Consider the following 23,964-nt stretch of genomic DNA (forward strand, 5'->3'; position numbering starts at 1 on the left):
AGGGCACTCTTATTATGTAAAATGGCATATAAACACTGGTTGAACCAAGTTAAAAGTAATAAGGGATGATCAGATATAGGTTTATGTGTTATGATGATGCATTAATATCATACATTAAAGGACAACAGCATAAGATAACTCAAGTCAGTATTAGGAATAAGACTTGTGTCATTGCCCCATTGTTGGCCTCCACTAGAACAAATCCAAACACTACAAAAGCACAGGAATGCTGAAAGATTACTCTTGATTCCACAGTCATATAACCAAACAAACCACCGTCATCCCCAGGTCAGGTTTCTTCAGGACATGCACATTCTATAATACCTAGCTCACTTTCCCTGCAGAGTAAGGTAAAAAAAAAAATAAAAAAAAAAAGAAAGAAAGAAAAGAAAAAGCTCTGACTCTATCTCACATGTCTCTCAGCAGTAGATCATGTGCTTTCTAAAGGCTGACCAAGACTGTAAGCTTTGTTGCCAAAATATACTGTAGGCTCCCTATCAGAATCCACATCATCACGATCAGAGTGTGTGTTATGCAACCACAGGAAAGGCGCTTGACACCATAGATTGAAATTTCAAAAGTCAACACTGTGGTCTTGTTCTGTTATCGCCAAATGTTCCAAAGCAAAGTGAATGGTTTATAGTTGTAGTTCACATTATTACAGCTTATCACATTACAAACAGGGTCATTTGAATGGATCTTTTCCTCATAGCCATAATAATTGCTCTTTGGCACTTCCCTTTTCTGATGTGGAGAGAGCACTTGCATGTTTCTCAGATGTTTGAGCAGCAAACTAAACCACCATGTTCAATTTCAAATGATAAGAATTCAACTGGCCCACTGTATGTCCACAAACATTCAACAAGGGGATCAGGTTCAGCCTATATCACTCTCGTACTATGGACATTTCTGTCTTTAGGGCTTTCTCGATCAAATCAATTAAAACAAAATGACTTTAATTGATGATGAAGTAGTATTGGCAGTTGTTGTGGTCACTGTTAAAGGGATATTCTGGTGTAAGTTTAATCCATGGTCTAACACACCGTGAAACTGTGTTAGACACCCTCTCGAGAGATCAAGTTAGCAGACCGCTAATTCACGGAGTTTTATCAACCTCAGAAATGACCGCAGGACAACAATACACTGCAGTAAATGAATCCAACTATGAACTGCCACAATTATATTATTAAATAATGCTCAGAACAGCACCAAACTTCAGCAACAGTACAAAAAGGGTCTCAGCACATAGTCAGGGGCATTAAAACTCCACTAGCTTAGCTGGATTTCTACTGAAAAGCTCACAAAATATACCACTCTTCTGCAGCAGCTTCCTGTTGACGGGAAGTCCCGACGAGTTGATTACCGAGTGCAGTAGAGTTCCGCAGCTCATGGATGAAAATGTATGATTATGACTCCATGGAAAAGCAATCAAAGTTCATATGTGTCTTACCTGCCAGTTTATAACAGTTATTATCGAGAGCGGACAGGGAAAAGAAGGGAATTGAGCATTTCTAACCCCACTCGGTAATCGTCGCGTCGGGACTTCCCCGACCCGGAAGCTGATGGGGGAAAGTTGAAGTCTGTTTTTAGCTTCACAATAGAAATCCAGCTAAGCTAGCGGAGGTTAGATGTCCCGGACTATGTGCTGAGACCCTATTTGTACTCTTGCTTAAGTTTGGTGCTGTTCTGAGCATTTGTTGTGGCTTTTTGGTGGCGGTTTCATAGTTGGATCCATTTACTGCAGTGTATTGTTGTCGTGCAGTCATTTCTGAGGATGCTAAAGCTACGTGAGCTAGCGCTCTGCAAACTTTATCTCTCGAGGGGGGGTCCTACTCAGTGTCATGGTGTGTTAGAACATGGATTAAACTTACTAGTACTACTAGTAAGTTTACTACTTAATAGTTGATTGCTTGTGCCTTTTTAATGTAAGCGTTTTGCATTCAGCAAAGAAAAAAATGTGCCCTTGTTGAACAGGAATAGATGATTCATATATATCTTTGAAAGCCTTGAGCAACAGGCTACATTGAAATGCTTTGAGCTTCTGCCTTGAAAGGGCCACATTATTTGTCAGACAGACAGCAACATAAGCTGTCCAGGAAAAAAACCTACTGACGAGGTCATGTAACGCAATGCGAGAGAAGGCCACGGTGTAGTGGGCTCGGCACCGTTCTGCTAGTTTTATCCTGTTTAGAGATATTTAACCAGAGAAATTAATACTGCACTTGGTGGATAAACAGTCTGGGAGAGGGAAAATGTTGACACTCTCAAAGTCCTTGGCCTTCGGAGATATTAGAAGACATTTACGTTCACATGGTCCTGACGCCCCGCAGGACCAAGATGGCGAGGAACACACAGATGAACATCAGCCTTGGGATATAAGTTAAGACATCAGTAAAATTTATGCAACCTTAATATCGCCGGCAATTTGGAGGGGCTTGCAGAGATACGCTGTGCTACAGTGTCAGTGGAGTCAAAGCTTTCTACCCTAATCACAAGAATGGACGAGGTGGAGAAGCTAGTGGACTATCTCGACACAGCCGAGAGGGAGAGGCAAAGCTAACCCACCAGCTGGCAAGACAAATCTGCTTCATGGGGATCCCTGAGGGCAAGGAAAAAAGAGATGCACTAAAGTCTCTGGATGAGCTGAAATACAGGAAAAGCACGAGATCGAGCGCGCTCACAGAGTCACCGGTCAGCAGGCCAGACCAGGAGACAGACTCAGACCATTGTTTGCAAAGTTCCTGAGATCATCGGACTAGGTGCTCAGGCGCAAGAATTAAAGGCAAGCTGAGCTAGGAAAATAACAACGTAATGCTTTTCTCGGATTACTCCAGAACCACGCGGATAAAGTGCAACAAGTGTGTAAGAAGCAGCTGCACAAGCGGGAGGTGAGCTTCAGGATGCTGCATCCTACTAAGCTGAAAATGATACCAAAACAGGAATCAATATGTTCAACTGTCCCAGGAAGGCTATGGCCTTCATAGATGCCATGGAGTGAGTAGAAGGAGAGCTGTGGGCCATGAGTTATTACATTATTTTCATACTGGGATACTGTTCTGACTTTTCTTCACCCGCATGCTTATGAACAATAATATAATGATTCTGGTTCGAACTAAATACGCAGTTGCAGAGACTGCGTAGTTAACGGGTGAAGACTCATGGACGAATCACAGACCAGCTGGTTTCAGCGGGATGGCTGTCAGGGGGTTTATTGTGCAAAGTTCAGGTTCACATGCACATGTTCTGTTCTGTAAGTACGAGGGTAGTTAGTTGTCACTACTGCTTATTTGTAATGTGTCTGAGAAAAGGTTGTGCCATATTTAATGCAGACAGCAATGTCAGATAATCTGAGTTCAATGCGTCTCTTCACTTGGAATGTCAATTGAATGGGGAACCTTATTAAGAGGAAGAGGAAAACAGTTATGTACGGTACTAGGAGCAAAAACTATAATGTGGTGTTTTTACAGGCCCTATGTCTGCTGAGGAGGCTGAAAAGCTTTGCAGTGGATGGGTTGGCCGTGTGTACTATAGTGTGGGTTCCAGAGTAAAGAGGATATAATATTAATAAACAAAAAAATGCAATTTAAATGCCTCAAACAAATTAAAGATAAGGCAGGAAGAATCACAATTCTGTTGGCTGACATACAGGGGCAGGAGATGATTTTGACAACATTTATGCGCCTAATGGGGATCATATAAATGTTTTTATTGACCTTGAAAAGATGCCACTGGGAACCAGAATGTTGTACTGGGAGGATACTTCAATTTACTGATGGATCCTCTCCTGGATCACAGTGGGAAATCAGTGTGCAGGGCTGCTAAAGCCAATCTGACATTGTAGAGGGTTTATAAGACTTGTGGATTAGGGGACATCTGGAGAACCCTGAACCCATTGGGGAGAGACTACCGATTTTTTGAGCAATTTAAAGATTTATTCTAGAATAGATTTTTTTTATATCCAATATTATAATATCCTAATATCCAAATCACTCACTTCCTCTGTTACAGAATGTTCAATCAGGAATGTTATAATTTCTGATCATGCCCTGGTGTGTTTAAATGTATTATCTCAATTTGAAAGGAGACGTTCCTCTAGATGGCGTCTTAATTCTTTATTTTTACAGGAACCAACCAATATTGAGTGGTTAAGATCAGAGATTAAAGCTTATTTAGAGATAAACAGCTCCTCGGTAACGGTAATGTGGGAGGCCCTGAGGACGGTGATTAGGGGACTGATTATACGGAGACTGTGCTGTTGGGGACCCTGTTATCCAGGTTGTGTTACCGGCTAAATTTAGGGAGTCGATGTTGAAGTTGGCTCATTATGAAGCAGGACATTGGGGTGTTAGGAAAACATATGATCGGGTCCTGCAGCATTTCTTTTGGCCGCGCGTGAAAAAGGATGTGGCAACATTTAAAACCTGTCATACTTGCCAGATCACGGGAAGCCTAACCAAAAAATAGCACCTGCTCCTTTGTCCCCCAGCATCTCAGCATCTGATTATTGACTGTGTGGATCCATTGCCTCCGTCTACAACAGGTGCAAGTTATCTCCTTACTGTGATATGTAAAATTACTCGTTATCCAGCTGCATATCCGTTGTGCACAACAATGGCCAGATCTGTGGTGCGTGCTTTGACACAGTTCATCTCAATTTTTGGTCAAAATTATTCAAACTGACCAGGGTTCAAATTTCTCTTCCCATCTCTTCTACCAAGTTCTGAAACAACTTCACGTTAAGCACAATAAAGCATCCGCGTACCATGCGCAAAGTCAGGGGGTGTTGGAACGATTTCACCAGACTTTAAAGTCATTATTGTGGGCTTATTGTGTTCAGATGGGGGGAGATTGGGAGGAGGGTTTGCCCTGGTTGATGTTATCGGCTAGAGAGGTGATGCAGGAGAGTACTGGTTTTAGTCCTAACAAGTCAGTCTTTGGGCACACAGTGCGGGGCCCGTTGTCGTTGTTACGTGACAGTTGCAAGGAAGCAGAACCTTGAACCGTGAGAAGCATGAGATCTCTGCGTTCATCACTCCAAACGGTCTGTACACATATAACGTTATGCCTTTTGGGCTGCGTAATGCCCCTGCCACATTCCAGAGGCTCATGACGAAAGTCTTTGATGATTTGAAGGGTTGTACTGTTTATTTGGATGTGGTGGCGTATTTCGATACATGGGTCGGATGGTTGGGTAGGATACAGTTTGCCCTCTACAGGCGAAAATCCAAGCTGTGGAACGGTATCCCACACAGACCACGAAGAAGGAACTGATGCGTTTTCTGGGTCTGGTGGGCTATTACAGGAGTTTTTGTAGGAACTTTTCTGAGGTAGTATCGCCCCTTACCTTGTTGAAGGGAAAATCAACATTTGTTTGGTCTCCTGTGTGTCAACAGGCTTTTAACAAAGTGAAATCACTGTTGTGTAGTGCCCCGGTTCTGGCAGCCCCGCAGTTTGACCACCCATTTTCACTTCAGGTGGATGCCAGTCCCGTGGGGGCGGGTGCAGTTTTGTTACAAAAGGTTGGAGCAGGTGGAGTCTCATCATCACGATGATCTCACGTGAAAGCCTCTCAAACAGCAGCAGCGTCTCAAAACACAAGAACGAAACTTAAAGCACAGCGAGCGAGCTCAGCCGGTTTTGACATGATACGTAACTGACTTATGTGGTAGGATTTAGTCCGGTAAAGTTGGAAATATATTCACAGATTCGAACTTCCCGGATCAGTAACATATAAGTGAAACCTTGTTAAAACACAAACGACAGCTCTTTCCTACCGTAGTAAGGAAGACAACGAGCTACAACTGTATTTTCATCTAAACGAGCGGCTGGACATTAACTCTGGTCTGTATGTTCAGCCGTCTGTGAGACGAGGGCGCAGGGACCGTCTACAAAGTGCAGCACTGAAAAGAGAAACTACAAAAAATTCAATAACTTCACTATCATTCAGAGTGTAGTGCCACCAAAATCACTCCACACATCAGTGGTCTCCTGCTGGTTATTCTACAATTTTTTGTTTGGAAAAAATGTGCTTTGCCATAATTTGGGGGAATTTCTATTGGGAGAAATATTCAATAACACTAACATTCAGTGTGGTGTCACAAAAATCACCTCACCCTAACCCTACTTAACAAAAACTACTTTCCAATGTAACTTTAACTTGATTTTGGTATTAAAAAAATGTTTTAATACATAATCCATGTCTTATTATAAATTAGGATGTTATGGTATCAGTCTGAAAGGTAAATCAACACATTTTACTTAGTGGTCTTTGTGCCCTGTCATGTGGCCTTGGTGCCCCTGAAAAAAAAAGTGAAGGCCAAATGGATTTGCCCCTAAAATGACAAAATTCCCACCCTGACTACATGCATTCCCACTAGTAAGCTACAGTTACTCTATGTAAGCTGAGTCCACGTTGTCTCTAAGAGAGTCTCTAGAGTGTGAAATATTGCACATTGCCTCAGCCTGCAATAAAACGGTGGTCAATTCATGATACTTTCTCATCTCCTAATTTTTATACTTAATAATACAATGTCAAGGTTGTGTAAGAAGAATCATTAATTAAATATATGAAAGTTACACAAGACAACAATATAGAAGAATTTATGGATTTGACACTGTGATCGGTGATCGGCAATATCGGGATCGGCAGATACTGCTTTTGGTGATCTGTGATCAGTGATCGGCCCCAAAAATCCTGATCGGTGCATCTCTGGGGTCCAGGGGAGCAATTTTTTAAAAAATAACGCTTTAAATGGTGACTACTGGTGAGATTTTTGGAGAAAAAAAAATCATTTTCAAAATTTCAGAATCAGAATCTAAGACATGAGACAAAATAATAATAATAATAATAATAATAATAATGCTTTTTATTTGAAGGCGCCTTTCAAAGCACTCAAGGACACTGCACATAACAACAACAGTACAACAAAAAAACAGGGGACAATAAATAAAAATAGATAAGTAAGAGGATGCAATTACATGGTGCCGGCTCAGCACAGAATTCAAACTCAGCAGTCCTCACCATACAGGAAGTCAACCGGGCCGGGTTAGGCAGGGCTGAGCTTCTGGGGTGAGAATAGTGCAATAGAGTGGAATAGAGAATGGGCAAGAATGTGTGCAGGCTTCAGACTCGGCAGTCCTCACCATACAGTAAGTCAACCGGGCCAGGTTAGGCAGGGTTGAGCTTCCAGGGTGAGAATAGTGCTATAGAGTGGAATAGAGAATAGGCAAGAGTGTGTGTAGGGTTCAGACTCCGCAGTCCTCACCATACAGGAAGTCAACCGGGCCAGGTTAGGCAGGGTTGAGCTACCGGGGTGAGAATAGTGCAATTGGATGGAATAGAGAATGGGCAAAAAAAATAAATGTGTGCAGGCTTCAGACTCAGCAGTCCTTACCATACAGGAAGTCAACCGGGCCGGGTTAGGCAGGGTTGAGTTTCCGGGGTGAGAATAGTGCAATAGAGTGGAATAGAGAATAGGCAGGAGTGTGATTATATGATTAGGCTGATACAGAGTAAGCCACGCGGAATAAGTGTGTTTTCAGGCAAGATTTAAAAGTGGAGACAGTGTCAGAAGTGCAAATGTCTAGTGGGAGAGAGTTCCAGTGGCTGGGGGCAGATCGTCTGAAAGCTCTTGACCCCATGGTGGTTAGGTTGGCAGATGGGGTAAAGAGCTTGATGGTAGAAGAGGATCGGAGAGTGCGAGAGGGTGTGTGGATCTGGATCAGTTCAGCGAGGTATGATGGTGCCAGGTTATGAAGGAAAAAGGTGAGGAGTAGAATCTTGAAATCAATGCAGGATTTGATATTGAGCCAATGGAGTTGCTTCAGGGCTGGAGTGATGTGTTCAGCAAAGGGAGTTCTGGTGATGATAAGAGCAGCTGCGTTCTGGACCAGTTGGAGTTTATGGAGTGATTTCCGAGGAAGACCATGGAGGAGAGAATTACAGTAGTCCAGACGAGATGTAACCAGGGTCTTTACGAGAATAGCAGTGCAGGCTGATGTGAGTGAGGGACGGAGGCGGTTGATGTTGCGTAGATGGAAGTATGCAGACCGGGTAACATTATTGATGTGGGCTTCAAAGGTTAAGGTGCCGTCTAGGATGACACCCAGGCTCCTTACCTGGGGTGATGGTAGGACAGTGGAATTGTCGATGGACATGGAGAAGGGGTTGTGCTTTGCCAGGGGGGATCTGGTGCCAACGAAGATGACCTCGGTTTTGTTACTGTTCAGTTTATGGAAGATGAGTGAGAACCATGATTTAATCTCCGGTAGGCAGTTGGATAGAGCTGTGGGTGGTAGAGTGGAAGTAAGCTTGGTGGAGATATAAAGCTGTGTATCGTCAGCATAGCAGTGGAATTGAATATGAAATTTCCTGAGAATGTGTCCAAGGGGCAGAAGGTAAATAGTGAACAGGAGGGGGCCAAGGACAGAGCCCTGGGGAACACCGCTGGAGACTGGAGAGGAGGAAGATCTTAGGTTCTTGAGCTGGACAAATTGTGTGTGACCAGTGCGACCAATGGAGGCCAGCCTGTCCAGGAGGATGTCATGAGGGGGGTGTCAAAGGCTGCGCTGAGGTAGAGGTGAACCAGGATGGAGAGTAAACCAGAGTCAGATGCCATCAAAAGGTCATTTGTGATTTTCACTAGGGCTGTCTCAGTGCTATGATGGGCATGAAAGCCAGACTGAAATTGTTCAAAAAGGTTGTAATAAGACAGATGTGTGTTTAGTTGAGCTGTAACAGTTCTTTCGAGTATTTTGGAGATAAATGGCAAGTTTGAGATAGGGCCAAAATGTTTCAAATCATTTGGGTCTGCACCAGGTTTCTTGATAGTTGGAGTAATTGCAGCAGTCTTTAGTGATGATGGAACAACACCAGAAGTAAGTGAGGAATGAATGATATCAGTTATGAGAGAGGCAAGGCAGGCATGCAGCTTTTTACCAGGTAGATGGGCAGGGGTTCTAACTGGCAGGTGGATGATTTGGATTTGAAGATGAGTCCAGTTATTTCGGAGACAGTTGGCAAATTTGAGGCACAACAGTGTAGGGGGTTAGCCTACATCAGAGCAGCGGATTAGGTCAAGAATGTATCCTTTGGAGTGTGTTGGAAAGTCAATATGTTGCTGTAGTCCAAAGCTGTCAAGGCATGAGGTAAAGTCCTTTGTAAAAACATTGTTGATGCTATCCCAGTGGATATTAAAATCACCTAGCAATATTACGTTTGGGGACATAGAGCATAGGGTTGTTAGGAAGGCAGAGAATTCCTGTAGGAAGGCATTATTCGGCTTGGGTGGTCGATAGATAGTGGCTAGAATAGTAGGAGTTGGGCCCTTGATTTGTAGATCAATGGACTCAAATGAGAGATATACAGGCACTGTGATGGAGGACACTTTCCATATTTGATTGTATAGTATTGCCAGGCCACCCCCTCTGCCAGAGGTACCGGGTTGTGATGAGTAGACAAATCCAGGAGAAATAGTTTGATTAAGGTGTGAAAAATAATTAGGCTGCTGCCATGTCTCAGTCAGGCAGAAGAAATCAAACTTACGATCATTCAGTAGATCAAAGAGCAGAGGTCCCTTGTTGGTCAGTGATCGGATGTTAAATAACCCGAAGGTTAGATTGCTGGTGTGAGGTTTGGTGTTAGCTGATCTGGCTGGAATAGCAAGCACACTGTGATCAATAGTTTGACTACACCTGGTGCAGGTCTATTGATTTGCGATTTGAAATAACAACGGGTAGGTAGGTAGTAGGTACAGTAGGAGACGCGGAGCAGTGGTCTGGATAGCATGCTGGATGTAAGCTGCTAATACTGTGCTACCGGGACTGTTCAGGTGAAGTCCGTCAGTACCGAAAAGGGAAGGTCGGTTCCAGAACAGGTTGAAGTTGTCAATAAAACAAATGTTGTGGATTCTGCAGGTGGACTGAAGCCAGGTGTTAAGACTGAGGATTCTGGAGAAATGTGTACCTCCACGGCCGAGAGTTGGGAGAGGTCCGCTGAGCCAGACATCCTTTCCACAGCTGTTTAGGAAGCTGAAGAGGGTATTAAAGTCCTTTTTAATCAGCTCCGACTGCCGACGAGCCGTGTTGTTGGATCCGACATGAACTATTACCCGGTTAGCAGATGATGGGAAAGAGCATTGTAGGACGGGAAGCTTATCAAGGATAACAGGCACTGTGTCTCCAGGAAAGCAGTGTGTGGTTGCACTGAAAATGCGAATTTTCCTTGTGATCGAGTCTCCAATGATGGGTGTGGTAGGAGCGAAAACAGGACCAGGAGACGATGGCTGTGAGCTCTCAGTAGTCTGTGTCCGAGCAGGGGAGGGCTGTGGCCGTGTAGTAGCTACGTCCCTCGGGATGGCATCAATAGCCGGCTTGGTGTGAGGAAGAGCACCAGAGCACCGTATTACAGTATCTCTCAGGATCCGGTGCCGCGAGGAGGAGGTTTTTGACTGGGATGGGAGCCACTGGTTCAGACCCGGGCAAGGAAGGTTATCTTGGTCCGCCGGCGTCACCACCGGGCAAGGAGGAGCAGCAGGCATTGTCGTCAGGTGAAGTGGAGCAGCAGGTGTTATCATAGTCATCGGGTGGAGAGGAGCTGCGGGCGTTGTCATCTGGGGAAGAGGAGCTGCGGGCGTCGTCATATGGGGAAGAGGAGCTGCGGGCGTCGTCATCTGGGGAAGGAGAGCTGCGGGCGTCGTTATCTGGTGAAGAGGAGCTGCGGGCGTTGTCATCAGGGGGAGAGGAGCTGCGGGCATCGTCATCAGGGGGAGAGGAGCTGCGGGCGTCGTCAACAGGCGAGGAGGAGCGGCAGGGTGGTCATCTGGATGAGCCAGGATGCAAAGCGGTTTGAGAGGTTCAGGCCGGGCAGAGAAGCAGACCCATCAGGGTCCCTCTTTCGACCGTGGACCAAGACCTCCGTCCACGGCAGCTGTTTGGGTGTTGAGCAGGAGAAGAGTTGTGGGCCAGTAGCTGGGTCCCAAGCAACCGTGTCACGAAGGATTGCACTGAGCAAAGCGATCTCTTTGGATTGTACGGATGCTACATCCATGAAGTTGGATAGCAGTGACTCTGGACTTCTGGAGTTCATCAGAGAGCCGTCAAATATCATCCTTGATGTCAGAGATATTTTTGTATGCTTGCTGTGGTAGTGCACCGTCCACACCGGGCATGGTTAGCAATGTTGTTGTGGTTAGCTTAGCTGTGTTGCTAACAAGCAGTAGCTGGGATCTTTATCCAAAGAGACTGTATATCTGCTCTATTATTTGGATGGCAATCTTAGCAAGACAAACTTCTCAAGAACAAGTACTTACAGAATGTCAATTGTACTGGCTGGAGACAGACTAGAACTCAGGACAGAATTCAGACTCCGCAGTTCTCACTCGCACAGGAAGTCAGGTTATGTTAAAATAGTGTAGAAGTTGACATTGCTGCTTGAAAACATGTTAACTTCTTGAGCATTAGAGAACTTTTTTACCATTATTTTCTTTATTATTTTATATTTTTTATGGAAACAGAATCTGTTTCAGAAGTCAGTGGGCCACATGACATGGAAGCTATTGAGAAAAAATAAAAACAATAAAAATAGGTGTGTCTCATTCATCCAGTTTACTAATACAATTTGCTGCTGAATTGGAGTCACTGGGTCACATGACATGGAAGATATTGAAAAAACTGCAATCATTTTGTATCAATATACCTATGCCAAGTAATTTAATGACGGCCACTAAATCAGTTTCCAGGGATTCAGCGCGAGGTGCTCGGAAGGTGAGCTAACCGTCGTCCTGCTGCTACTACTGGGCAAACCTCAGTAAAGTCGCGGCTGGACCCGAGGGAATATCCGCCGAATACCATACCTAAAACTAACTTCACTCTGGTTCAATGTGTCAGCTTTTGCAGCCTTTGAATAGGATGACGAGGATTTCAGTCACTTAACTTAAACAGTGATTTGTAGCCAGTGAACCTGGCTGAGGTTGTTGATCTGGAATTAACTCTCGCCTCCCTCCCTCACCCCTTCGCCGCCTGTGACACCGCCTTTGATGCCGCCTGTGACACACATCGGGACTTCCGTGAGATCGAAAATTGTGTTTGCTGTGTCTCTCTCCTTCACCGTCTATCTTAGTTGTTTATGCTTCTTTGATTTCTTAGTCTTCATAGTCACACAAGTTTTGTACCGTAGCTAACGCTAGACTTTATAACCTGTACGTATTTTGTTGAATTGAGCTTCTTTTACTGGGTAGTCTGTTGCTGCCCGGTTAGGTTCCTCAAACTAGCTTAGCCCATTGCTTCTTTGCCTTTCACCACAGTCAACACAGCCTCGATAAACAAGTGTTACGATGGCCTGTGCTGACTGTTCTGCAGTTACTGATAGGGTGTCTCTACTAGAGAGACGGGTCCGTGAGCTAGAGCAGCTTCTTTCAGCTAGAAACACGGGCACTGCAGATCGTGTTAGCTCCGGGCCTGATAGCAGGCCTGCTAGCCTTAGCACTAGCTCAGTCTCATCGGCAGCTGCTGTGGAGTTTGTTCCTGCTCGGTCGCGGCATGGGAGAGGGCGCAGGAGCAGTTCACCGGTTGTGTGGGCTGGTCAGCAGTCACCCCTCCTGGCTGCTAACCAGTTTTCTGTCCTTGCTAGCCCAGTTGTTAGCCCGGCTGGCTCGCGTGCCTCCCCAGCCCCGGCTGACGGGGCTAAACTCCACACGCTAGTGATAGGGGGCTCCATTACCCGCAACAATAAGCTAGCGTCGTCAGCCACTGTTTACTGTTTACCTGGGGCCAGACCTTCCAAAATAGAGGCTAATCTTAGGGTGCTGGCATCACGCAGGGATAAACAGGGAACTCAGGCACACAGCACTACAAGCTACAGCAACATTGTAATTCATGCTGGCGCAAACAATATTCGTCAGAAGCAGTCTGAGATTACAAAAGATAGTCTAGCCAGGACTTTTCAGGCTGCAAAAAAGATGTGTCAGCATCAATTACTTGTCTCTGGTCCCTTACCCCAGCGGGGTAATGATGAGATGTACAGTAGGCTTACAGCTATGAACCGCTGGCTGGCGCATCACTGTAGGGAGCAGGGATACAGGTTCGTAGATAACTGGCCCTCTTTCTGGGGTCGCCCCCACCTGCTGAGCGCAGACGGCCTACATCCTACTGGAGTCGGCGCTGCTGTTTTGTCTAGCAATATAGACAGGTGTTTGAAGCAGGTTTGACACAAGGGATGTAACACGCAGGTTACAGGTCTCCAGAGAGCCTGCTAGTGTTATTGTTAGTGCTGGTATGGAGTCCACTAGCCTAGTTAACATGGTCGGTCAGGGAGATAGCGCAGAATACCAGACTGATAGCTTAGTTCATAACATTGAGACTGTCACCTTCCCTCGCCACTTTATCACTGAATCCTTTAAATGTGTAAATCATAATAATCTTATCATGATCTCCACCTCTGACAGTGGGGAAATGTCTCAGCAAGCACCTTACACAGTCTTACATGATAAAATACTGAAGCTAATCACTACTGCTTCATTAGCCTGTCCATTGGTCAGTGACAAAAAAGTTTTTACTTCTCGTCATATCATAACGACGCTCAGTGATAAAGTGCCTTGGGTCCTGGCTCCTTTTACGACTGTAACAAAACCTGTGGAAAGCCTCACAAATGAAGTGAACTCAGTACTTGTTTCGCTCCTCGATTCTGTGGCACCGGTCTCTACCAAGACAAGACGAACAAAGAAATCTACTCCCTGGTTTACTGACGAAACCCGAGATCTCAAGCAGGCCTGCAGGAAAATGGAACGAGCATGGCGTAAATCTAAATTGGACGTTTTTTATCTTGCTTGGCGTGATAGTGTACTAAACTATAAGCATGCTCTAAATACTGCTAGAACAGCATATTTCTTCAGCCTAATAAACAATAATAAACACAATCCTAGATTTCTCTTCAACACCGCGGCTAAACTTACTCAAAAAACACAGTCGGTGAACTATGGCCAGCACTGGGACCAACAATGTTAAATATTGTTAACTCATCACTCATGACTGATGTTGTCCCTTCTAGTTTTAAGTCTGCTGTGGTTAAGCCTCTACTTAAGAAACCACACCTTGACCCAGGATCGTTTAATAACTATCGACCAGTATCCAACCTTCCCTTCTTCTCTAAAGTCTTAGAAAGAGTCGTGTCCCAACAACTTTCAGGCTACCTACTCAATAATAATCTCCTGGAACCTTTTTAATCAGCTTTCAGAGCCTGTCACTCCACCGAAACCACCCTTACTAAAGTGGTAAATGACATTTTACTTACTTTAGACTCTAACTCCACCTCAATGCTTATGTTACTGGATCTCAGCGCTGCATTTGATACTATAGATCATGGCATATTGTCAGAGCGACTTGAAAGTCAATTTGGCATCTCTGGCCTGGCTCTAGCCTGGCTACAATCGTACCTGTCCGAAAGAACACAATGTGTTTCTTACAATGGTACTTCATCAAATTTTACTGCTGTGAAGTATGGAGTTCCCCAGGGCTCTGTTCTAAGCCCTTTGCTCTTCTCTTTCTATATTTAACCTCTCGGCCAAATTATTCAGAGCTATGGAATACATTTCCACTGCTATGCGGACGACAATCAGCTGAATGTGCCCATAAAAGCTGATGACAAATCTCAAATCACCAGACTAGAGACCTATCTATGCAGTGAAGAAGTGGAACTTCCTGCTCCTAAATTCGGAAAAAACTGAGATGCTGGCCATCGCCCCCGCCAGACAGAGACACCATGTTGATCAGGTGACTGTAACTCTCGACAACTGCGTTATTTCTCATAGTTCAACCATCAAGAATCTAGGTGTCACTTTTGATTCTACACTCTTTTTTGATCAGCACATCAAAGAAATTACCAAGATCGCCTTCTACCACCTGCGCAATATAGCTAAAATTAGGTCCTTCCTGTCCACCACGGATGCAGAGATCCTGATTCATGCCTTTGTTTCGTCTAGGCTGGATTACTGCAATGCCTTATTCTCAGGTCTTCCACGTGAGAGCACTAAAAGTCTTCAGATGGTTCAGAATGCTGCAGCTAGAATATTAACACCTACAAGAAAATGTGATCATATTACACCAATCTTAGCAACTCTACACTGGCTCCCAGTACATCTAAGATCAGACTTTAAGGTGCTGCTGATGACATACAAAACTGTACACGGCCTTGCCCCGTCGTACATGTCAGATCTCATTACACCATATATTCCAACTCGGGCATTACGCTCTCAAAATTCAGGGCTCCTGATGGTTCTCAGGATAAAGAAGAAGTCAGCTGGCTGCAGGGCTTTTCCCTATCGGGCTCCTTTTCTCTGGAATAATCTCCCAGCTGACATCAGACAATCTGGCTGTGTTGACGCCTTTAAATCCAAACTCAAAACTCACTTCTTCGATTTAGCCTTTAATTAGCCATTGATATCAATGTTAAGCTTCTTCAGTGGCTAGGTGTCAGTCTCAGTGAGTTCCTATAGTACTAGATTTACAGTGTGCTGCCGACGAGAAACAATATGTTTATTCTGATCAATATCGTATTTCTCTAACCTTTGTTTTTGTTTTCTGTTCCCACAAGCTGCAAGCTGTGTCACTCTCTACACTCTATAGATTCCTCCTCCTCCTCCTCCTCCTCTTCTCTCTCCCCTTCTCCTTCTCCTCCTCCCCTCTTTCTTTCAGGCTCCCTTCTGATGGACCACGGGCCCCTGGGACCATCTACCGTTTCCAGGTTCCTGCTGCCTTGAAATACTGACAGATCTGGATTGTCACACCCCGGGCTCTATACAAATAGCAGTAATGACAATAATAATCAATTTCTATATAACTTACAGTGTAGTGCGTTCACTCTGTGCAACTTAAATTCGCCATTCGCCTGTGATATTAAACCTACAAAAATCATGTTTTTTTTTTTGTTTTTTTTTTTGAGGCAGCGCTGAAAATCCAGCAGCAGAATGCATATAGAAGAAACACTGACATGTCGGATAACCTTCCGCAATGATTGCAGGCTCTTTGGTGGAGCTCTGCTTTTACTGAAGTTCCATCGTGACAAATGAATGGACTATTTGCGGAGTGACATGAAGACATGAATCAGAGGCACCAAAAACATTGACAGCGGTGGCCGGTCATTATCTCTACCAATACCCGACCCGTGCCTTGCACAGTCACATCCAGGTGATATTCACTGTCTTTTTACAGATCTGGCATTAAGCCTCTCGGCTGTTACCAACTACTGGCCTAAGCCAGTCTTTGAATCTCGAGTCCTCTAACCAGAGGTCTGAAAAATTACATTTCCCCATGACTTCGTCAATAGTAGCAAACTTTTGGAATCTTTTGGCAGCAAGCCAGCCGTGTGCTATCCAGTTGGAGCATAGACTGAGGCTCTAATAGTTTTACTGCGTCGCACATTGTCTGACGTCACATCATCGATACCTCTCAGGTCCTACTCGCACATATATTTTATATAAATAAATTCACACGATTTTTAGGAGATAGGCCTGCACTTACCACGAATGGAAAACAAACTCATAGTTGTATGGTGGTTCGAAAATGTAATACCTCCTTAGATGACGTTTATTACTTTTTAATACTTTTTAATGGCCTTAATTTTCTTCATGACAGAAATAGTACAAGTTTGCCAATTTCACACATCTGATGCAATTCAAGTGCCGGTGGTCTACGCATCAGTGACTGTTGGAACTGTCATGGCGACTTGATTTATAAAGCATTGCATTTAGATATAGGTATAGGTATAGATTTTACTCAATAGAGTAAATGATACAGAAGGATATGTGCTCATATGACCTCTGTCTCATATTTATTTGAGAACAAGAGAGGAAATAAATGTGTGTGTGGTTAAGTAGAAGAATACAAAAATAAGGAAACGCACACATGGAAAGTGCCAAGAAAAGGAAGGAAATAACAGAGAAATGTCTGATAAGGACATGAAGAAAAAGACCATAAAATTGAGAGAAGTAGTCCAACTTACTCACCAAATCAAGGGGTACTGCATCGCTGCATCACTTTTTTCTCTGTTTGTATTTTTTATTTGTTTTGGAGAAGAAGATATTCTCTAAGCAGAGAAAGAAAACATAGACAAGAAAAGGGGAGTGAAGCCCAAAATTGCTGCTTGAACAGCTAGCCATAACAGAAAATAATACTACAAGAAAGGATTGGATGGTCTTAGTTAGTTTTAAGTGTGACAACCAATTTTCGTTCTTGTGCATTTATGGAAAGTTTTCCATTTTTGTAGATTGTAAGTACACAACTTAAGTATAAAGTTCGGATGGTTATCAATTATTCTCTTGTTCATCACTTTAGATTTCAACTGCTCATTGCTTAACAGATACTGTAAACTGTGGTTAGGTATGCTTAACTACAACTACTTAATTTCCTGTTTTATTTTGAAGCCGTGCCCTTGTGTGTCTCTCCTTGCTTTTTCAGGGTATCCTGTGTGTTTTTCCCTCTCAGTGTTTTTCCGTTCATTACCTCACCTGTCCTTTTCCCACCTCACTCACCTCCCTTGTTCCTGATCCCCTCGATAGTGTGTCTGTGTATATAGTCTTTGTTCTCCCACATGTTTGTCAGCTCATTCAGTGATGTTCCCCGTTACTGTGTCTGTCTGTCTTGGTCATGTTACTCTGTCTTGGTCCGTCGTTCCTCCAATGTCTCCTCGTATCTCCCGTTTGGTATGTTTCAGGTTTTGGATTCTTGCTTCTCTTTTGATTTGAATTTTGTTTTTTCTTTGCACTTTGTTTGAGCTGATTGGTTGCTACATTGTCTTTTGTCTTTTTGAATAGCTTTTTGTGCATTCAGGATCCCTTTTTTATTGTATTCTTACAGCTTTTTGTATAATAAAGCTCAGTTTTGTTCCCCCATTTCCTGCCTCCTGTGTGAGTCTGCATTTGGGTCCTCATCCAGTTTTCCCATTAAGTGTAACACTGTCATTGTTGATATAAAAACAGTAGTGTGTCTACGCCGAGGACATAAATGAAAGCTCCATTGGTTGCTTTAACTCTTGTTTTGTCTTCACTTTTAGGACCCTCTGGTATCCCTCAGATCAAATTGACCCGGGACATTTTTGGGGTTATATGTACAATGCTGAAATAAAATTTCACATCATAAACCCTTAATATAAATTGTCTTTATCTCAATTTCAAACAATAGAGATAACATATATGTTTAATGATTGCAATCAGTCTCTACTAGAACACAGTTAACAGTGGAAGTGTGATTCGGTTTTTTTAAGTTGCTGGCTCTTGGGCTGGTCCAGCGGCACCTTGTGGTGCATATTCCGAGTGAAGGCCATCTTCAAATTCACTTTCATAACCAAAATACTCTGAATTGATATCTAAGCTATCATGTTTGTTTTTTTTTGTTTTATATTTGTGTATGTGTGTATGGGAATGTTTCTGTGTGTTTCTGTGTTTGCAGGTAAACTGACCAGAAGACCATATGAAGGATGTAAATGTGTGGGGTATAGTAACACGTATGCTCAATTATTTTTTTTGAACATGTTTATCACAGAAAATAAGCTAAGACAATTGATTTTCAGGTGAAAATAAATGTATTCTTGTACCATATTTCTTTTTGTAAAAATTTGAAATGGGTCAGTTTGACCCAAATACCACACAAGGGTTAAGAGTCTGAGCATCACGGGAAAATAAGGGCTGCAGATGAGCTTGCTTTTGAGCAACTGATCATTTAAGAAGGTGCTGTTGGGAGGCAACTGCAGATACTGAAACTGTAGGAGGCTTTTCTAAGTTAACGGAAGGCAAAAAACTCAAATCTGCATCAGCCTATTCTGCTTAAAACCCTGAACAATAAGTATCGACAAATCTGCCGGATGATTTATAAAGTGCTCTACTTTGCTGGCACAACAGCAGCAGTGACAATAGTTGCGTGGATGGATCATATCCACTGTAATGCTATTCCAGGGCTGCAATGAGATTGTGTTTGAGTGCCTGATAAAAGATAACATGGACTTACAGTTGTTTAGTAATCTATTGAAACAGGATGTCAAATTAGAGGCATCAGTTCCCCTCACATCTGTTTATTGTATCCACTGTACAGATAGTGGCTGCATCTGCTCACGGACACACTGCCTATTCACACTACCAGCAACACCGCAAAACTACAGCATGGTAAGTCTTATCCTGACACAGAATATTTATGTTGTGCTGAATGTGTTAAAATCTGAACATGAAATCAATTTCTACTATGTTACTTAAAAAAATCCTTAAAGTCTCAGTTCCCATGTCATTACAGTACCTATCATTACTCACCCATTTGTTTCTCCCCCCCCCCCCCCCCCCCCAATCCCTACCCATCCCTCCTTTCTCTTCTGCTTCTTTTCCTCTCCTCCCCTCTTCTTAGGTATCAAATTGTTCAGAGCTAGACGACATACTGGAGAAGTACTACCTAACACCATCTTATGCCATCGAGTTTGTGATTGGTTTTCCTGGTAACCTTATAGTTGTACTTGGTTACGTATTTTGCTTGCAGGAGTGGCAGAGCTGCAACATTTACCTCATCAACCTGGCAGTATCCGACCTTATTTTCCTCTGCACGCTGCCACGGCTCTCCTACCTCTATGCCAATGGCCAATCAGAAACCATGGCCGCTGCTTGTGTGATCAACCGCTATATCTTGCATGTCAATCTTTACGCGTCCATCCTCTTCATGGTTTTGCTGAGCATGGACCGCTACCTGCTTGTGAAACATCCAACACGAGACCACTACCTGCTGAGGCCACGCACTGCACTGATTGTGAGCGGGCTGGGCTGGCTAGCTGTCAATGCGCAAATTGCTCCAATGGTAGCACTGATGATTGATGACCTGAGGATCACAAACTGGAAAAGATGCAGAGATTATGCAAGCCTACAAGGACAAGTTGATTCATTCAGTTACAGCCTAGGGTTGACCGTGATTGGTTACCTTCTCCCACTGCTTGGAATTTTTGTCTTCTCCTACAAAATTGCACAGCTGCTCCATGCCCAGGAAAGGGCTATACAGCGCAAGACAACATCATTCAAGAGGCCTCTCAGGGTTGTTACATTAGCTGCAGCCATGGTTCTCATTCTCTACTCTCCCTACCATGTGCTGAGAAATATCAGAATAGCATCTAAGCAGCCCTGGGCTGGGCTGCCTCATTGTACAAAGATGTACATAGAGGGCATGTATATCGTGAGCCGACCGCTGATCTTCGTGCATAGTGTCATTAACCCTGTCTTCTACTTCCTCATGGGCGACAAGTTCAGAGAGCTTCTAGTGACAAAGGTCAGAAAGCTGGCAAGAAAAACAGAGCAGCAAAACGCATCAGCCATACAAAATTCAACACAAGATCCCTGAGTCGCACAAAGAGAGAAGTGTTTAAAATATTAAAATATTTGTCAAGCTGTCTATTAATGACGTGTGCTCATCTGACACCTATCTCATATTTATTTGAGATCAAAAGAGGAAATAAATGTGTATGTGGTTGAGTAGACGAATATAAAAATAGGGAAACACACAGGTGCACATGTAAAGTGCCAAGAAAAAGGAAGCAAATAACAGAGAATGCCTGATAAGGACAAGAAGAAAAAGAATGTAGACCATAAACGTTAGAGAAGTAGTTGAACTTACTCACTACAGCACGGGATACTGCATCGCTCAGAACTGAAACATATTTTCTCTTTTTTTAGTTTTTCCTTTGTTTTAGAGGAGATGATATTCACTAAGCTGAGAAAGAAAATTTAGACAAGAAAAGGGGAGTGATGCCCGAAACTGCTGCTTGAACAGCTAGCCATAACAGAAAATAATGCTACAAGAAAGGATTGCATGGGCTTACTTAGTTTTATGTGCGACGACCAATTTTTGTTCTTGTGCATTTTTTGAAAGTTTTTCCATTTTTGCTTGAAATCTGCAGAATTGGTCTGCTCTTTGGAGATTGTAAGTAGACAACTTTAGAATAAAGTTTGGATGGTTATCAATTATTCTCTTGTTCATTACTTTAGATTTTAACTGCTCATTGCTTTACATAAACAGTACATACTGTAAACTGTAGTTAGGTATGCTTAACTACAACTACTTAATTTCCTGTTTTATTTTGAAACTGTGCCCTTGAGTGTCTCTCCTTGCTTTTCAGGGTCTCCTGTGTGTTTTTCCCTCTCAGTGTTTTTCCATTCATTACCTCACCTGTCCTTTTCCCACCTCACTTACCTCCCCTGTTCCTGATCCCCTCGATAGTGTGTCTGTGTATATAGTCTTTGTTCTCCCACATGTGTTTGTCAGCTCATTCAGTGATGTTCCCCGTTACTGCATCTGTCTGTCTTGGTCATGTTGCTCCGTCTTGGTCCGTCATTCCTCCAATGTCTCCTCGTGTCTCCCGTTTGGTATGTTTCAGGTTTTGGTTTCTTGCTTCTCTTTTGATTTGAATTTTGTTTTTTCTTTGCACTTTGTTTGAGCTGATCAGTTGCTACATTGTCTTTTGTCTTTTTGAATAGCTTTTGTGCATTCTGGATCCCTTGTTTTTTTTTGTACTCATTCAGCTTTTTGTATAATAAAGCTCAGTTTTGTTCCCCCATTTCCTGCCTCCTGTGTGTGTCTGCATTTGGGTCCTCATCTAGTTTCTCTCTTAAGTCTAACACTGTCATTGTTGACATAAAAACTATAGTGTGTCCACACCAAGGCCATAAATGAAAACTCCATTGGTTGCTTTAACCCTTGTATTGTCTTCACTTCACAACAATGCTGAAATAAACTTTTACTTTATAAACCATTAACATAAATTGTCTTCATCTCAATTTCAAACAATAGCAATAACATATATGTTTAATGATTGCAATCAGTTTCTACTAGAACACAATTAATAGTGGAAGTGTGATTCATTTTTTTTTAAGTTGCTGGCTCTTGGGCTGCTCCAGCGGCACCTGTGGTGCTTCTTGTGGTGCATATTCCAAGTGAAGACTCTGAATTGATATCTATATTATTATGTTTGTTTGTTTTTTGTTTGTGTCTTTGCGTGTGTGTGGGAATGTTTCTGTGTGTTTCTGTGTATGCGGGTCAAACTGACCCGAAGACCATATGAAAGATGTGTAAATGTGTGGGCTATAGTAACACGTATGCTCAATTATTATTTTTTGTACATGTTTATCACATAAAATAAGCTAAGGCAATTTAGTTTTAAGTAAAAAAAAGTATACTTGTACCATTTTTCTTCTTGTAAAAATTTGAAATGGGTTGATCTGAACCAAATATCATACAAGGGTTAAGAGTCTGAGCATCACGGGAAAATAAGGGCTGCAGATGCGCTCTCTTTTGAGCAACTGATCATTTTAGAAGGTTCTGTTGGGAGGCAACTGCAGATACTGAAACTGTAGGAGGCTTTTCTAACTTGACAGAAGCCAGACGACTCAATTCTGCATCAGCCTATTCTGCTTAAAACCCTGAACAATAACTATCGACAAATCTGCCGGATGATTTATAAATTGCTCTACTTTGCTGGCACAACAGTGGCACTGACAATAGTTACGTGGATGGATCATATCCACTTCAATTCTATTCCAGGGCTGCAATGAGATTGTGCTTGAGTGCCTGATAAAAACATAACATAGACTTAAAGTTGTTTAGTAACAATTAAGTCTGCTAGGAGGTTGTGTTTGCTCTGTATTCCCCTATTCTATATGCAAATTACACCCAAAGTGCCTCTGTATGCCAGCCATGGTACGGTTATTGTTACAGGAAGTCATATTAGAGGCACCAGTGCCCTCACGTCTGTTTACTGTATCCACTGTACAGATAGTGGCTGCACCTGCTCACGGACACACTGCCTATCCACACTACCAGCAACATCGTAAAACTACAGCATGGTAAGTCTTATCCTGACACACAGAATATTTATGTTGTGCTGAATGTGTTAAAATCTGAAACCTAAAATCAGTTTCTACTCTGTTATTTAAAATAATCCTTAAAGTCTCGGTGCAAATTCATTAAATGTTCCTATCATTACTCACCCATTTGTTTCTTCTCCCCACTCCCCCTCCTACGTCCCTCCCCGCCCCTCCCTTCGCTTCTGCTTCTTTTCCTCTCCTCCCCTCTTCTTAGATATCCAATTGTTCAGAGCTAGACGACATACTGGAGAAGTACTACCTATCACCATCTTATGCCATCGAGTTTGCCATTGGTTTTCCTGGTAACCTTATAGTTGTACTTGGTTATGTATTTTGCTTGCAGGAGTGGCAGAGCTGCAACATTTACCTCATCAACCTGGCAGTCTCCGACCTTATTTTCCTCTGCACGTTGCCACGGCTCTCCTACCTCTATGCCAATGGCCAATCAGAAACCATGGCCGCTGCTTGTGTGATCAACCGCTATATCTTGCATGTCAATCTTTACTCTTCCATCCTCTTCATGGTTTTGCTGAGCATGGACCGCTACCTGCTTGTGAAACATCCAACACGAGACCACTACCTGCTGAGGCCACGCACTGCACTGATCGTGAGCGGGCTGAGCTGGCTAGCTGTCAATGCGCAAATTGCTCCAATGATAGCACTGATGATTGATGACCTGAGGATCACAAACTGGAAAAGATGCAGAGATTATGCAAGCCTACAAGGACAAGTCGATTCATTCAGCTACAGCCTAGGGCTGACCGTGATTGGTTACCTTCTCCCACTGCTTGGACTTTGTGTCTTCTCCTACAAAATTGCACAGCTGCTCCATGCACAGGAAAGGGCTATACAGCGCAGGACAACATCGTTCAAGAGGCCTCTCAGGGTTGTTGCATCAGCTGCAGCCATCTTTCTGGTTCTCTACTCTCCCTACCATGTGCTGAGAAATATCAGAATAGCATCTAAGCAGCCCTGGGCTGGGTTGCCTGAGTGTACGAAGATGTACATAGAGGGCATGTATATCTTGAGCCGACCGCTCGCCTTCGTGCACAGTGTCATTAACCCTGTCTTCTACTTCCTCATGGGCGAC

The 23,964-nt window shown here is 43.3% G+C and overlaps 2 protein-coding genes across 8 annotated transcripts in view; one reads left to right on the forward strand and one right to left on the reverse strand.

Annotated features, from left to right (window-relative positions):
- Positions 1-23,964, reverse strand: part of LOC115595455 (muscleblind-like protein 1) — a 162,814-nt gene that overhangs the window by 95,642 nt on the left and 43,208 nt on the right. The window lies entirely within an intron of this gene.
- On the forward strand, positions 17,577-21,691 carry LOC115595486 (succinate receptor 1-like). Its single transcript, XM_030440056.1, has 4 exons — positions 17,577-17,693; positions 18,439-18,493; positions 19,078-19,148; positions 19,381-21,691. The coding sequence occupies exons 2-4, from the start codon at positions 18,460-18,462 to the stop codon at positions 20,353-20,355; spliced, it is 1,080 nt and encodes a 359-aa protein (XP_030295916.1). The 5' UTR covers positions 17,577-17,693; positions 18,439-18,459; the 3' UTR covers positions 20,356-21,691.

Source organism: Sparus aurata, chromosome 2 (genome assembly GCF_900880675.1).
Source record: "Sparus aurata chromosome 2, fSpaAur1.1, whole genome shotgun sequence".
In the NCBI taxonomy this organism is placed as follows: domain Eukaryota; kingdom Metazoa; phylum Chordata; class Actinopteri; order Spariformes; family Sparidae; genus Sparus; species Sparus aurata.